The 12246-nt window shown below is 40.0% G+C and overlaps 1 protein-coding gene and 1 long non-coding RNA gene across 2 annotated transcripts; one reads left to right on the forward strand and one right to left on the reverse strand.

Moving 5' to 3' along the window:
• Positions 1–16: 16 nt before the first annotated feature.
• On the forward strand, positions 17–3207 carry LOC149112264 (uncharacterized). Its single transcript, XR_016207355.1, has 2 exons — positions 17–350; positions 3051–3207. It is a non-coding gene; the product is annotated as an uncharacterized LOC149112264 (long non-coding RNA).
• Positions 3208–4633: 1426 nt separating this feature from the next.
• Positions 4634–9128, reverse strand: LOC110046575 (monocarboxylate transporter 13-like). The gene is made up of 4 exons (XM_020752256.2): positions 8868–9128; positions 7513–8093; positions 6217–6586; positions 4634–5478 (listed from the first exon to the last, which is right to left on the reverse strand). Exons 1-4 carry the CDS (start codon positions 9055–9057, stop codon positions 5195–5197), a joined length of 1425 nt encoding a protein of 474 aa, XP_020607915.2. The 5' UTR covers positions 9058–9128; the 3' UTR covers positions 4634–5194.
• Positions 9129–12246: the final 3118 nt, after the last annotated feature.

A 12246-nucleotide genomic window follows, 5' to 3' on the forward strand; every position in this document is an offset into this window, starting at 1 on the left:
ATGGAACTGTGGGACATTGCAACCCATAATTATTTTTCTTCACCCACAAACCAACATCACGGTTGAAGTACTGTGGCCAGAAAGTACGGTCGAATTTTGACAGTTTTAAGGATAAGACGCCAAAGAGAAGATGACCTCGTTGGGGGAAACAAAGATTCGTAACGTGGGAGACTATTTTGCAACTAACTTATCCAGAGGAGCCGATCCTTTGTGGAAGGGATGGTGCAGGATATGGAACAGCTACCGTGCCAAGTACGTCACTTGCAAGAATGCCAGACTGACCCCGTTTATTCATGCCTGTGTGTTTGCCATTGCAGTTAATTACTATATGGAGTATCCCCATATAAAAGGTGAGTTTACAGAATAACGTTTGAAATGTGGTCTTGTAAAAAAACTTATATACATGTATTAGTTTATTGCACTGCAATGTAGGCCCTATATAAATGAGCTAAAGTTCTAAGCCAATTATAAGTTTAAAGGCCACAATAGTTCAGCTGATATTTGGTGAATCATACTAAAGAGTTGGATAAAGCTATGTGGTTCTCTGTGCTTTAATAGCAAACCTTTGACTTTTCACCTCACTGACTGTGATTGAGTAGTGACTGAAAGATTGATTGACTTTGATAATGGAGGGAGTACAACTTATGAAAGTGTGCTCAGAATTTAGCAGGTGAATATGACGAATATGTTAGAGGGAGGCCAATTCTGACTACGAGTTTCAAAGTCTGACTACTGGTGCATGATTACTGAGAAGAACCTTCTCTGGGCATGTTTTAGACTTTCAGGGAAGTCCTCCATCTTGTTCATTGATTACCTGCCGGACAAAGGACTTTTCATACTTGATTGATGCCAATTTTAGCGACCCAGAAACGAGTTGCTTAACTTCAACCAATCAGAGTTGCCATGAATATCCCCTTGAGGACAGAACTGTTCAACACATTTTATTATAGACGCAACAAAATGTGACTTGCTTCTGAATTCAACTTGGGTTTGATTGCGAAAGTGATTTTAAAGAAGCTTCAAAGGCTATGGAATATTCTATTTTACATGACTACCAGAACAAGACAGTGAAAGCGTATCAGGGCTGTCATTAAGGGCTGTAACCTATAGCGTCTGCTATGGCTGAGTATGCTTGATTTTCCCTTGATGCTACAGGTGAAATTGCCTGCTGTTAATAGAATTCGCCCATAAAGTGACAAATTTGCAATGGCTGTGGAGAATAAGGTTACAGGTGACTAAAAAGTTAATGACAGGCTGCCCTGTTACGGTATATTTTTTGTCCGGAAGAGATGTCTTTGTTTCTGTTCCAAGGGGAGCTGGAAAAAGCTTGACTTTTGAGCTAGCTCTGTATGCTTTTGTTTAAAGGGAGAGAAAAGTAATGCTGTCGTCTTGGTGGTGCTTCCGCTGATTTCACTCATAAAAGATCAGGGGCCCGTTTCTCAAAGGTCCCGAAAAGTTTTTGCATCCAGAATGCCGTAGTAAAATCTCAAACCTTATGATTACAGAGCTGTTTTATTTACATATTCTTAATATATATTCTTAATATGGCCAGAAGTTCTTTTCATACAAGGTATACACCCCTCTGTTTTTAGATACAGATTAATTAAAAATGGCTTTGCAGGCCTGAAAAGTTTCTGGGGCTTTCGAGAAACAGGCCCTAGGTCTCAAACCTAGATTCCCGAGGCATTTTAGCATCTTACCTAGAACTGTGGTTTCATGCTTATATATGCGTATCTTCATCACTGGAGATCTCCTTTCTGACAAATAACTCAAGATTTAAATAAGCTTTGGTCTCTTTTTGCCTGTCTGATATACTGGTAGTCGACTTTTGTTTAAAATCTTTGTTCGTAATGACTTTAGTACAGAGTAAACAAATTTGGTCTTTAGACACAGGAGAAGCAGATTCATGTTCATTTGTTTCGATTCTGGTAAAGTCTCCCAAATGTAATCTGAAACACCAGTTGCAAGTCATGCCACTCATCATTTTTGGCGTGAAATGTAGATGAAGACCCTTCAAGCAAGACAAGCTGACCTCTCTCGACTTTGTCGCTTGCTTGGGCCCTTCACGGCCTAAAACAGCGAAGCTCACTTAACCACATGTAGTATTCTACCCTAAAATTCATGAGGTCGACCTGTGGCAAGTCTAGGCATGTTTAAAACATGAAATGGCAACATGGCACTATCATTAGCCTAAATAGTCCTCTAGTTCAGGTTAGCCTAAGTAGTGTTCAGGTTAACCTAAATATCACTGACACAACAATGGGTAGCTCTCAGTAATTGTTAAGGTTAATCCTTACAGACACCTGTATCCCACAGGTAAGGGTCGATGTGGGATGTGAGTGCGACTGTCTCTGTAAGGGTCAACTCTTACAATAATTATTGAGAAATATCCACTGTCGAGTCAGTGATATTATTTTAGGCCAACCTGAGCACTATTAAGCCTAACTACACTGCCATTTCGTCATTTCATGTTTTAAACACGTTCACTTTCTCTTATTGTCCACAATGCCATACACGGTTCTGACTAGTCTCAAGTGGGACAAAACAGCTGTCCATTGCTAGGCTTGGATATCTTAGTCTGGAGAGGATCAAATGTGTAAACCTGAGAGTAGAGAGTCCAGTTTTACGATTCAACATGCCATGTTTACTCAAATAAGTGTGCGGCACTCATTTTTTTTACACCCCAAATGTTGCTCTTATTTGAAGGTGGTGCTAATTTGAAGATGCCGTTTATTTAAAAATCAGACATGACAAAGAAATCTGTTCTTTTTATTATTTTAACTAAACAGGTGATTTTCAGAAGGTGTGCACACTAAACAAAGAAGACACTGCTTTAGTAGCGTATAGAATCTGACTTCCGAAAGAATAGGCAGTCAGACGTGGCTAAAGAACAAAGCTCTTTGTCAGATATGATTTTAATTTTTTCTTTTTAAAAAAACACTCTGATTGCAATCTTACACACAAGTAGAGTAGTCACCTTGGCATGGTTGTTTGCATGAATGTCTGTTAAAACGAAAATTAAACGGTTAACTCATTTTGTGTTTTCCTAGAACATTCCATGCAGAGGAAGTATCACTGAAGAACTGTTTCAATTGACTGCCCTGGTGTTTGTGTCGTGCTTTCAGAAGGAAGAAGATTAAAAGATTGGATTGGACACTTATTTTGGTTGTAATCAAGCATTTGTGAAAATAAAAACTTGGTTTTAAAGCTCAGTGTACAAACATTATTTACCTGTCTCAGAGAGATTTTCCAAACAACGGGTACAAGCCACGTGGCAAGAGAGAATTTTATTTTCTGTTGTTCAGTACAAGTGATATGCCCTTGGGCATTGCTGTATGCGACTCTCATCTTGCAGATTAGACTTTCATCAAGCACAAGTTTTGTCATGTACATTGATTTAAATCTACAGGTGGATTAGCACTGAAATTCCTCGGTGATTGGAAGAAATAACCGTATAGTAACTAATCATCACAATCGCTGGGAATCACTGGGAAACTTGTCAATATGAAACAAAACTTTCCTAGTTCAAGTGAACAACGTACTTTAATGACATTTATGACAAAGTAAGGTATTTTATAATCAGGCGATCTATTGTTTGGGAGGGGTTCCTGTATTATACTGGACTGTCAAAGGGTTTTTGGGAACATGGTCATTTACATGGGTTATTGGATTATGTGGAACATTTCTGCCAATATGTAATGGGACCCTGGCATGAAATGTAAGAGCAAAAATGAAGTTATTAATGAACAACAAGGGAAAAAGCCGCAAAATCTTCAAGGGATCAAGGGACCACCTCCCCTAGAAATCGCTCAGGACGAGAGACGGGGGCGGGTACTCCCACAAAAAAATGGGTGGGTTCTGCGGCCCGTTTCTCAAAACCGTAACCCTATTTCTGAGCAAAATCTGCGATTTTCCCTACCCTAGTTATCATGATTTGACCAAAAATTCGATACCCTATTTATGACCGTTGCAGCTGGCACAGTTGCCCTAAACATAATTTATGAAGGGTCTTTGTTGGTGTTATCGATATTGATGAAAAAGTAGCTTCTTTGAAAGAACGTACCCAGTTCAAGACTAGAGTGCAAAAACCACACTTTATTTATGACCAAAATGGCCAAAATCGATACCCAACTGAAGACCAAAATGGCTGAAAAACCATACCCTTTGGGGCCGCACGTACTAATATAGCCCATATAAGGAAGTACTCCCCTTTCGGGGTTGCAGAAAGAGGCACAAGAAAGTATCCTGCCTTGTTGTCTTCGCCTTCTGATTCGAAATCTCGTGACTTCACTGCGAACACCTGCAACGTAAACATGACACTGCTTGCAGACTGTAACATGATAGATTGTTCAGAGTGTAAGTTTAGTTTCCAGATGTTCAGTTACGTTATTCTATTGTGTGGATCCTGAAAACTTTGCGAGTAAAGATAGTTTCAGACACACTGTTATATAAGTTAAAATCAGCGAAAATGCTGCCCGACAACTCATGAAAACTGAGATTTGTTTATCGGAAACGCGTTCGCATAATGCAAGACCAATGTTGCAACAATCTTATACTGGACGTTGTGCACCTTTGACATTTTACGCCAGCTTGTAAAGGCGTCTCCGTCTTGCGCGCAACTAATAGAGATAGATAAATACTTATTAATAAACTTTATTTATTCTTGGCTTTACATAAGGATTGCTAGGCCTCCAGCTTGTACTGCTAATAGACCGAGAAAATAAATAAATAAATTAATAAATTCATTGATTAATTAATAAATACACGAAGAGATACATGTAATTCCAAAGATAAATCGTAAAATAATGAGAATCACTACAATTTTGACTCTCCTTTCTGAATTTTAAATGGCCCTTTTTTGTCATTGATCTTAGATTGTCTGGCAAAGCTAGAATTCCATGCCTTACTCTCATCTAAAGAGAGGGATGAGATCAGACCAGCTCTCTCGGTAGCACTGGGGACACCATGCCGAAGTCCCGATGAACAATGACGGAAAACAATGTAGATTTCTTAAATACTCCCTTTGAGTAGGAATAAGTAGCCTGAAACTTATGAAAAAAAAAACCCTAACCAAATCAAATAACCGTCAAATTGTTAATATATTGGGAAGCATTTGCGTGACCCATCCAGAAAACGGCGAAGAAAATTCGCGCAAAAGTGCGTGACAAGCTCATTAAATGCCGGGTTTGAATATTTATACTGTAGAAACAAAGAGTTCATGACCAAGTACGACTGGTTTTCTAAAATTATGTGTTGTTTTCGAAGGTTCGTCCACGCTAAGTTCATAGAGAAGGTTCCGCTCTTTAAATTCTTGAGCATCTTCTGTGTTTTCTTTGTTACTTGGAAGTAATTCTTTCTTCTTTATCTCCTTATTTTTAACACAGAACAATATACTTGGAGTTAACGCAGCCGCAGCAAATGCACCCCCGACCATGTAGAATGCGGGCCCGTATGATCCAAGTTTGTCAGCGGTCAGACCTGACAAATGAAATGGTGAAGTCAGTCTATTAGATTAATGAACTACTTTCATTGATGAACCAAGCGGAGTTTATTAGATTCTAAATACTGTTTCTCAGTATCTAACTAGTACCGAGCTTGGAAATCACGAGCTAAATGGAGGATGTTTGAACGAGAAAAAAAAAAAGACAAAATAGGCACTAGATGGATTTGAAAAACCACCAATCACTCCAAGGGCTCTAATTTGAACAAGGGTAAACAGTTTTAAAGATGAAGATGATGCCGTTGTCTTTATAGTAATAATAATAATCATAATCAATAGTCATTATCATCATTTTCAGTTCCCCAACTGGGAGCCAGGGAGGTTATATCTTTTGCCGGAAAGTTTTTATTTCGGATTATGAACCGACCAGTGCCTAAACGGTAAAATGAATCCAGCTCAGAAAACATCCAGGATTCGTCATGACCCGTAAATTAACCACTTGTGTAAAGGTAGCCTTAATGTGCTGTCACTACTTTTTCAACTTGACGTAAAAGAAATCGTTGTACGTTCTTGGTATGTGATCACTTGGATGTTTAACTTAATTTCTTAATTTTCGGATGAGAGGTCTCGAAAAGGGTATAAAAATAACGACCCTTTCACATGCCCCCGTGTCAATATGCAGCGCTGTTTTGACTTGCGATACAATCTTTTTAACACAAGGTATTCGACTGTCCTCATTCCTTTCAAGAAAGATCCTAGGAATAACATCAACTCACCTGCTATTGGAGGTCCAGCCAGTGACGTCACGGATGCAATTAACAGAAAGTATCCAAACGATGACGCAGCTCTTGAAGGATCTACGCATGTCAGAATTAGGATATTAAAAACTGAGGCCATTACCCCGTCACCAAAACCAAATACAACGGAGTAGGCGACAAGCGCTTCGTACTTCTGTGCCAAAGTAAGGAGTATTGTTGAAACACCGTTTAACAGCAACATGCTCTGTAAGACGTACAAGTTGTCCAACCTTTTGATGGAACACAGAAAACCACCTGCGAAGCGACCAAGAACAACATTGATTCCCAGAAAGAGAATAAGTCTAGCCGACGCATCAGAAGACATTCCACGGTCTTCAGAGTATTTGACCTGAAAAACAAAATGCATCGTACAGTCAACGTCAAAATGGAAGATTACTGGTGGGAAGGTGAGGTCTCCAGAACAAAGCATTGATGCTGCGTTCAAAGTCTATTTCATGCTCCCGTGTAATAAAACAATTTATTTTATGTCATATTGGCCAATCACATCCAGTCTTTCCATGCAATTGGTATCTTCATTATATCTGACTACAGTTTCATTCCTGTGACTGACTGACTTAATCCTTTAGGCTCCTAGTGGAGCAAAGGGCGTCAACAATGCTCCGCCAGCGGACTCCGTTTGGTGCCATCTTCTCAGCTGTGTTCCTGTTTCATTCCTATACAGATCACCATTCGCCCCATACCCGCACACTTTCCTTCTGTTGTAGAGTACTGAGCCCTTAACAACATTGTTATCCTGGTCAGATGTAAAGAACTGCCGCAAACTCGTTGACAGGATCTCTCTTGTTCTCGCCCTGGCAACTCGGCTCTTGAACAGGCACAATACAATACTATGTATTAGTTTCTCCTGGTTTCTCTAGCTCCCAAGTGAGATTTTAAGAACTTATTTACATCAATATACAATTAATGAAAACTTATTAAAATAACAACAAAGTACTGATTAAGGCTAATAAAAAGGGTCATCAGGTATAAAATCTTCCGATTCTCTTGTTGTCTAGACCGAGACAACTTGGCAACATGTTCAGTCACTTCATGCCAGCAACAGAGCAAGTTAGGTCAACTTTGCTCCTTTTCCCTCCAAATACTTAGTAAAGCAAGCACACTGCTTGTAACTGGTTTTTATCGACTTTGATAGCTTAGAAGTAGCTTCACCCCTCGCCAACTACTAGCCGATCCAAATCTCTAGCTTGCAAAATTAAAGTAAAGTACAAATGTATGAGTTCCAATAGGAAACGACGACTACTGAAAGCTACTTACCAAATGCACGTACATGGTGGAGCGACTTAGCTGAAAGAAAAACCCAGTGACGGCCAGCACAAGAAAACGAGGAAGCTTCCACACTGAGAAATGGAATGTGAAGCGTTTGGATTCCCGTTTTTCCTCTTTCCTTGACAGTAACTCACCGCTGCTTACATGTTCTGTCACTGGATTGTACAAGAGACCAAGCAAGCCGTTTATGACCAAACCACCTGCGACAGTCCGTAATGCGTTTCTCCAGCTGAAAGCGTTCACGAGAGATTGAAGAACTTGGCTAAGAATCATTGTACCCACACCTTGACCGGTTGAGGCGATTCCAATCGCAATTGATTTTCGTTTGTCAAAACATCTCGGAACGATTCCTAAACTTGAGACAAAAACGCAGCTTGCACCAATACCAAGAACTCCAAAAGTAAGATACAAGATGATCAAGCTCTTAGCAAACGAGGCTATTGTTAAACTGATCGAGCAAGTCAGGCATCCAGTAATGGCTACTGCTCGGCAGCCAAGCCAATTTATGAGAGAACTTGCAAAAGGTCCAAAGAACAAGCACAGGGCAATTGATATTGAACCAATCCAGGCTGCATGGTAAAGTAAAGAAGATGATGTAAAATATCAACTGTGAAGGAACCACATAACTGTACTACATGGCGGCCACCTTCATACCCCGTCAAAGGTCTTAAAATACTTTCAGCAAAAGTAACGGAAAATACTTCAACTTTTTTGACCTATATCATGTAATTAAGTATCGGAATATAGCAGTGGACGCTATATGTGGCACATCACAAGTAAGACTTGTGACATCATAGACAACAACTGACGGTCCAGAGGGTGTCCGTATTTGAATTATTTGTTTGTCTGCAAGCGTGACCTAACAAATTTGCATACCTGATTTACGATTTTAAGCGCGGAGTTTACAGTTGCCGGCTGAGTGATACAATATGGTCAATATGCCATGCCTATCTGTCGAATGCTAATCTGTCTATTTATAACTATTTATTTTGGTGTAAGCCGGGACAGGACAGGCAAAGTTGAACGGCTTTGATTCATGCTCTGAACTTTTCACGTGCCGAACCTCGGCATAATTTTAAATTATAACGTCGGCGTCTGAATCGACAGCCGAACTAGGTTTGGCTTTCGCAATGTTCGGAGTTTACGAAAAGAATAAATTGAACTAGGTCACCGTTGATTTGGATGTTAACATGTTTTATGCCGGTGTTTAAAACGTACGCTCCGTTTACACCATTCCTGTTGCACTTGCTACGCAATGGCAACAGCACAAGCAGGATGTGTATAAAATGTAGCTGTTAATTCACAGGCTGTCTCTAGAGTTGTTTCAGAATTGAGAAGTTTACCTGTAGTCTCCCTGCTTTCTTTAAAATAATCCATGAACACGGGTAAAAGAACCCCAAAGCTATAGACTAAACCACTAGAGAAAGCGAGATTTGTCGCAGCGGCGAAACAAACCATCCAAGCCCATGCACTGTCCTTTTTGTGGGATGGATCGCCATTGCAGCAACGTCTACAGACTGTACTACAAGGCATAGTACCAATTTACAAAAGGCTAACGTCGAAGGAGCTGCCGTACCTGTTCAGTCAAAGAATACACTATTCAACTGACCTCGTGAGGGTGGCGTGACAAGGTTTTTATGTATGACGTAGCCAGTGGCACGAGTTTCTCACGCAACCTGTGGCGTGACAAAGTTTTGACGAATGACGCAACAAGTGCGTTGACAATGCCAGGTGCTGGAAATGACTGACTTGCCAAAAATTTTGGACGTGAAAATGTCGGTCTTTAAATTTTCGGACACTTTTTATCTCATTTCGGACAAATGTCGGACACTGTGATGAAACATAGCTAAAGTAAATTTACGCCTACAAAACGCGACTTTATCTATGAAAATGATAGTTTTACAGCACCCTCAAGGTTCTACGGTTCTGCCGGTTTTCATGTGACGTCATCAATTTCCAAAATGAGAAATTACCAATCGTTGTGAAGTTTTAGTTTCATCAGATGTAAGACCCTCTAATAACTTAACGTTTTGCAACGTTTAAGCCCGACAGGGTTCCTCATTATGTAATGGAGCACGTCGGATTTCCAAGTTTAAGCGTTGCGTGACATTAAAATGGCGGCTCGGTAAGGCTGTCGAGTAAGTCAAAAGATGAGTTATTGCTCAAGTTTTTACTAACTAAACAGTTCTTACTCTAGACAAAGTATTAATTTCAATGTATCGGAGCTTTAGAGTAATAACGTTTCGTTTCAATGGCAAAACTCAATGACAAATGTTTCTGTTACTTTGCGGCCGCCATGTTTGTGTCCCTCGGAGGGGCACAAACATGGCGACACCATACAAAGCTCTATAAATTTGAGTGAAACACTTTTCCGAAGAACGCGCGGATGGAAAACCGTACAGACTTAAAACTTGGCGATGTTATTTATCTATCAATCATCTTTCATATCTCAGCTTCTTGACTTAATTTATGGAATGGTTACGATTTTTATTTTTGATGGCGTGACACTGCAAACCAGCCATACACCAACGAGAAAATAACACAAATTCTATCAAGCCGTCGCGTATCTCAAGATCTCTCGGCAGTGTCTCAAGTAAAGTTCGCTCCATAAAGGAAACTAAGAACTTTGGAGCTACTTCAAAATTTTATATTGTACTGTAAATATTTCGGACGCTTAAAAATTTCGAACGGTTTTATTTTCAGACACTGTTTTTGCCAGCAATTAAAATCGTCCGAAAATTTTTGCTAGAATGTTCACAGCCCTCTATTTTCTCGTATTTTTATTCGATCGTTGAACGCGCGGATAGGATCGCGAGAGAACTGAACGCCAACGCCAGACGGAAGACTTGACTGGGTGGGGGGTGGGGATCTCTATTTCTTCTTGCTCGCTTCGCTCGCAAACCCCACCCCCATCCCCCCGCGTGAAGTAAAAGAATGCCAAAGCCGGGGAACACTGTCACGCTCGGTGCAGCGTTATGAACTAGTTACCTTTTTTACAGCGGAACAGCCAGTGGAGACGTGGAAAAGTAGGTCAATGGAATAAGATAATTATAAACGTATAGACCCTATTATTCAAAAATGGCTGCTTATTTATAAGCCTCGTTTTTTTAGTTGATAATTTAAAAGCATTATTACTCTCAAACGAGTTCAGGGAGGCTAATTTAAATGCATTTTCAATGTTCAAAACGTTACAAAAAGAATTTTTGTTTCACCAGCCAATAGTTCTGTACGGGTCCGCAAATGATCCCAGGACCGCAAATGATCCCGGACCGCAAATGATCCCCAAATTGAACCGCAAATGATCCCGGACCGGAAATGATCCCAATATTGGACCGCAAATGATCCCGATCAAAAAATAAGGAATGGCATGGATTTATATCAGAGGAAGGTGAGAACAAATACAAAAATTATGAACTAAAAAACATGTTTTATCATTTTACAAAAAAATATTCCACAGTTGCTGTTTTGTTCTTCGAACGGTTCAGAACGGTTCAGATCAAACAATACAAAAGTCTATTTTAATTCATCCCTAATTTTCAAAGATTTATCCACTGTGTTTTTTTATTTCAACCCAAATAAATTTCCAAAGCCTTAGCTTGTTTTGGTTTTTGTCTGGTGCCATACTCCTTACTGAGATCAAACTCTAACAGGGAGACCCAAATCGCGATAAATATTTTTATGACGAAATAGTTGAGAATGAATGTACCTTCCATGTTTGTGCTGTATTTTATAAATGAGTTAAGACACGATGTGCCTTTGAGGGAGATGTCGATTTTCATTTCATTTCATTACAATGCACTTAAAAAGTAAAAAAAAAAAAGAAACATTCCATCATTATTAAAATGCTTTGTTTTCCTCTAAATATATTTCCGAATGATATACATCATTATCCATCATCGTTGTCATTGCCATTATCATTGTTCAAAAATATTCTGAGTTCAGTTACAATTGTTCAGATTCTCTCTGCATATTGGGTCAAGGCACGATAAATTTTCTCTTGGTCAAGGTTAGCGTACTTTAAGACAAGTAGCAGTTTTGGCGGGAACTGCACATCATCACCACTCATCACGCCAGATGTTTGACCACTTCGTGTCAAAAGAGAAGCCGTCATCTTGATTCTCAATGTCGTTTATCACATCGATGTGACATTCCAGCCTGTCAAGAACTTGTTCATCTTGTGTTTCTGTGAGCAAGCCCTTCTACTTGTTCGTTCCTGGAGTCGTCGTTCCTTACTGCCAAAGCTTGAGGAAACGAGCGTTCCGTTACAGGCTGGATTTTGACTGGTTTTAAAAACAATGGAAATGAGTGGAGGTGAAAAATCAGCAGCTTGCTTGAGCCACGTATGTCAATTCAAACAGAAGTCTGACATTTTCGATTCGGACGATCCGGCACCTTTAGTGAGTTTTGAACCTATATCCTATAAGATGAGGCTCGCCACGACCCCAGTTTGATAGAATTTGTAAATTTTATCAACAGCACGTGGAAGGTTTCCATAATAATAAACCAGAAACTGCAAGGGACCGCATACGATAAACGCTACCAACGCAGGATCTACAAGAGATCTGAGCATGGTACTGGCCATGCGGTTGAATGTTTAAATGTTTAGGCGGGCCTTGTCCAGCCACATTTATTCTTTTGCTTTTCGAGACACCAATCTTGACACTTTGTCTCCTTGCGCCCCGAAACACGTGATGTGGAAACGCGTGTTTCGGGGCGCAAGTG

This window comes from Orbicella faveolata, unplaced genomic scaffold (assembly GCF_042242905.1).
Source record: "Orbicella faveolata isolate gen_17 unplaced genomic scaffold, um_ofav_v1 contig_2, whole genome shotgun sequence".
Lineage (NCBI taxonomy): Eukaryota > Metazoa > Cnidaria > Anthozoa > Scleractinia > Merulinidae > Orbicella > Orbicella faveolata.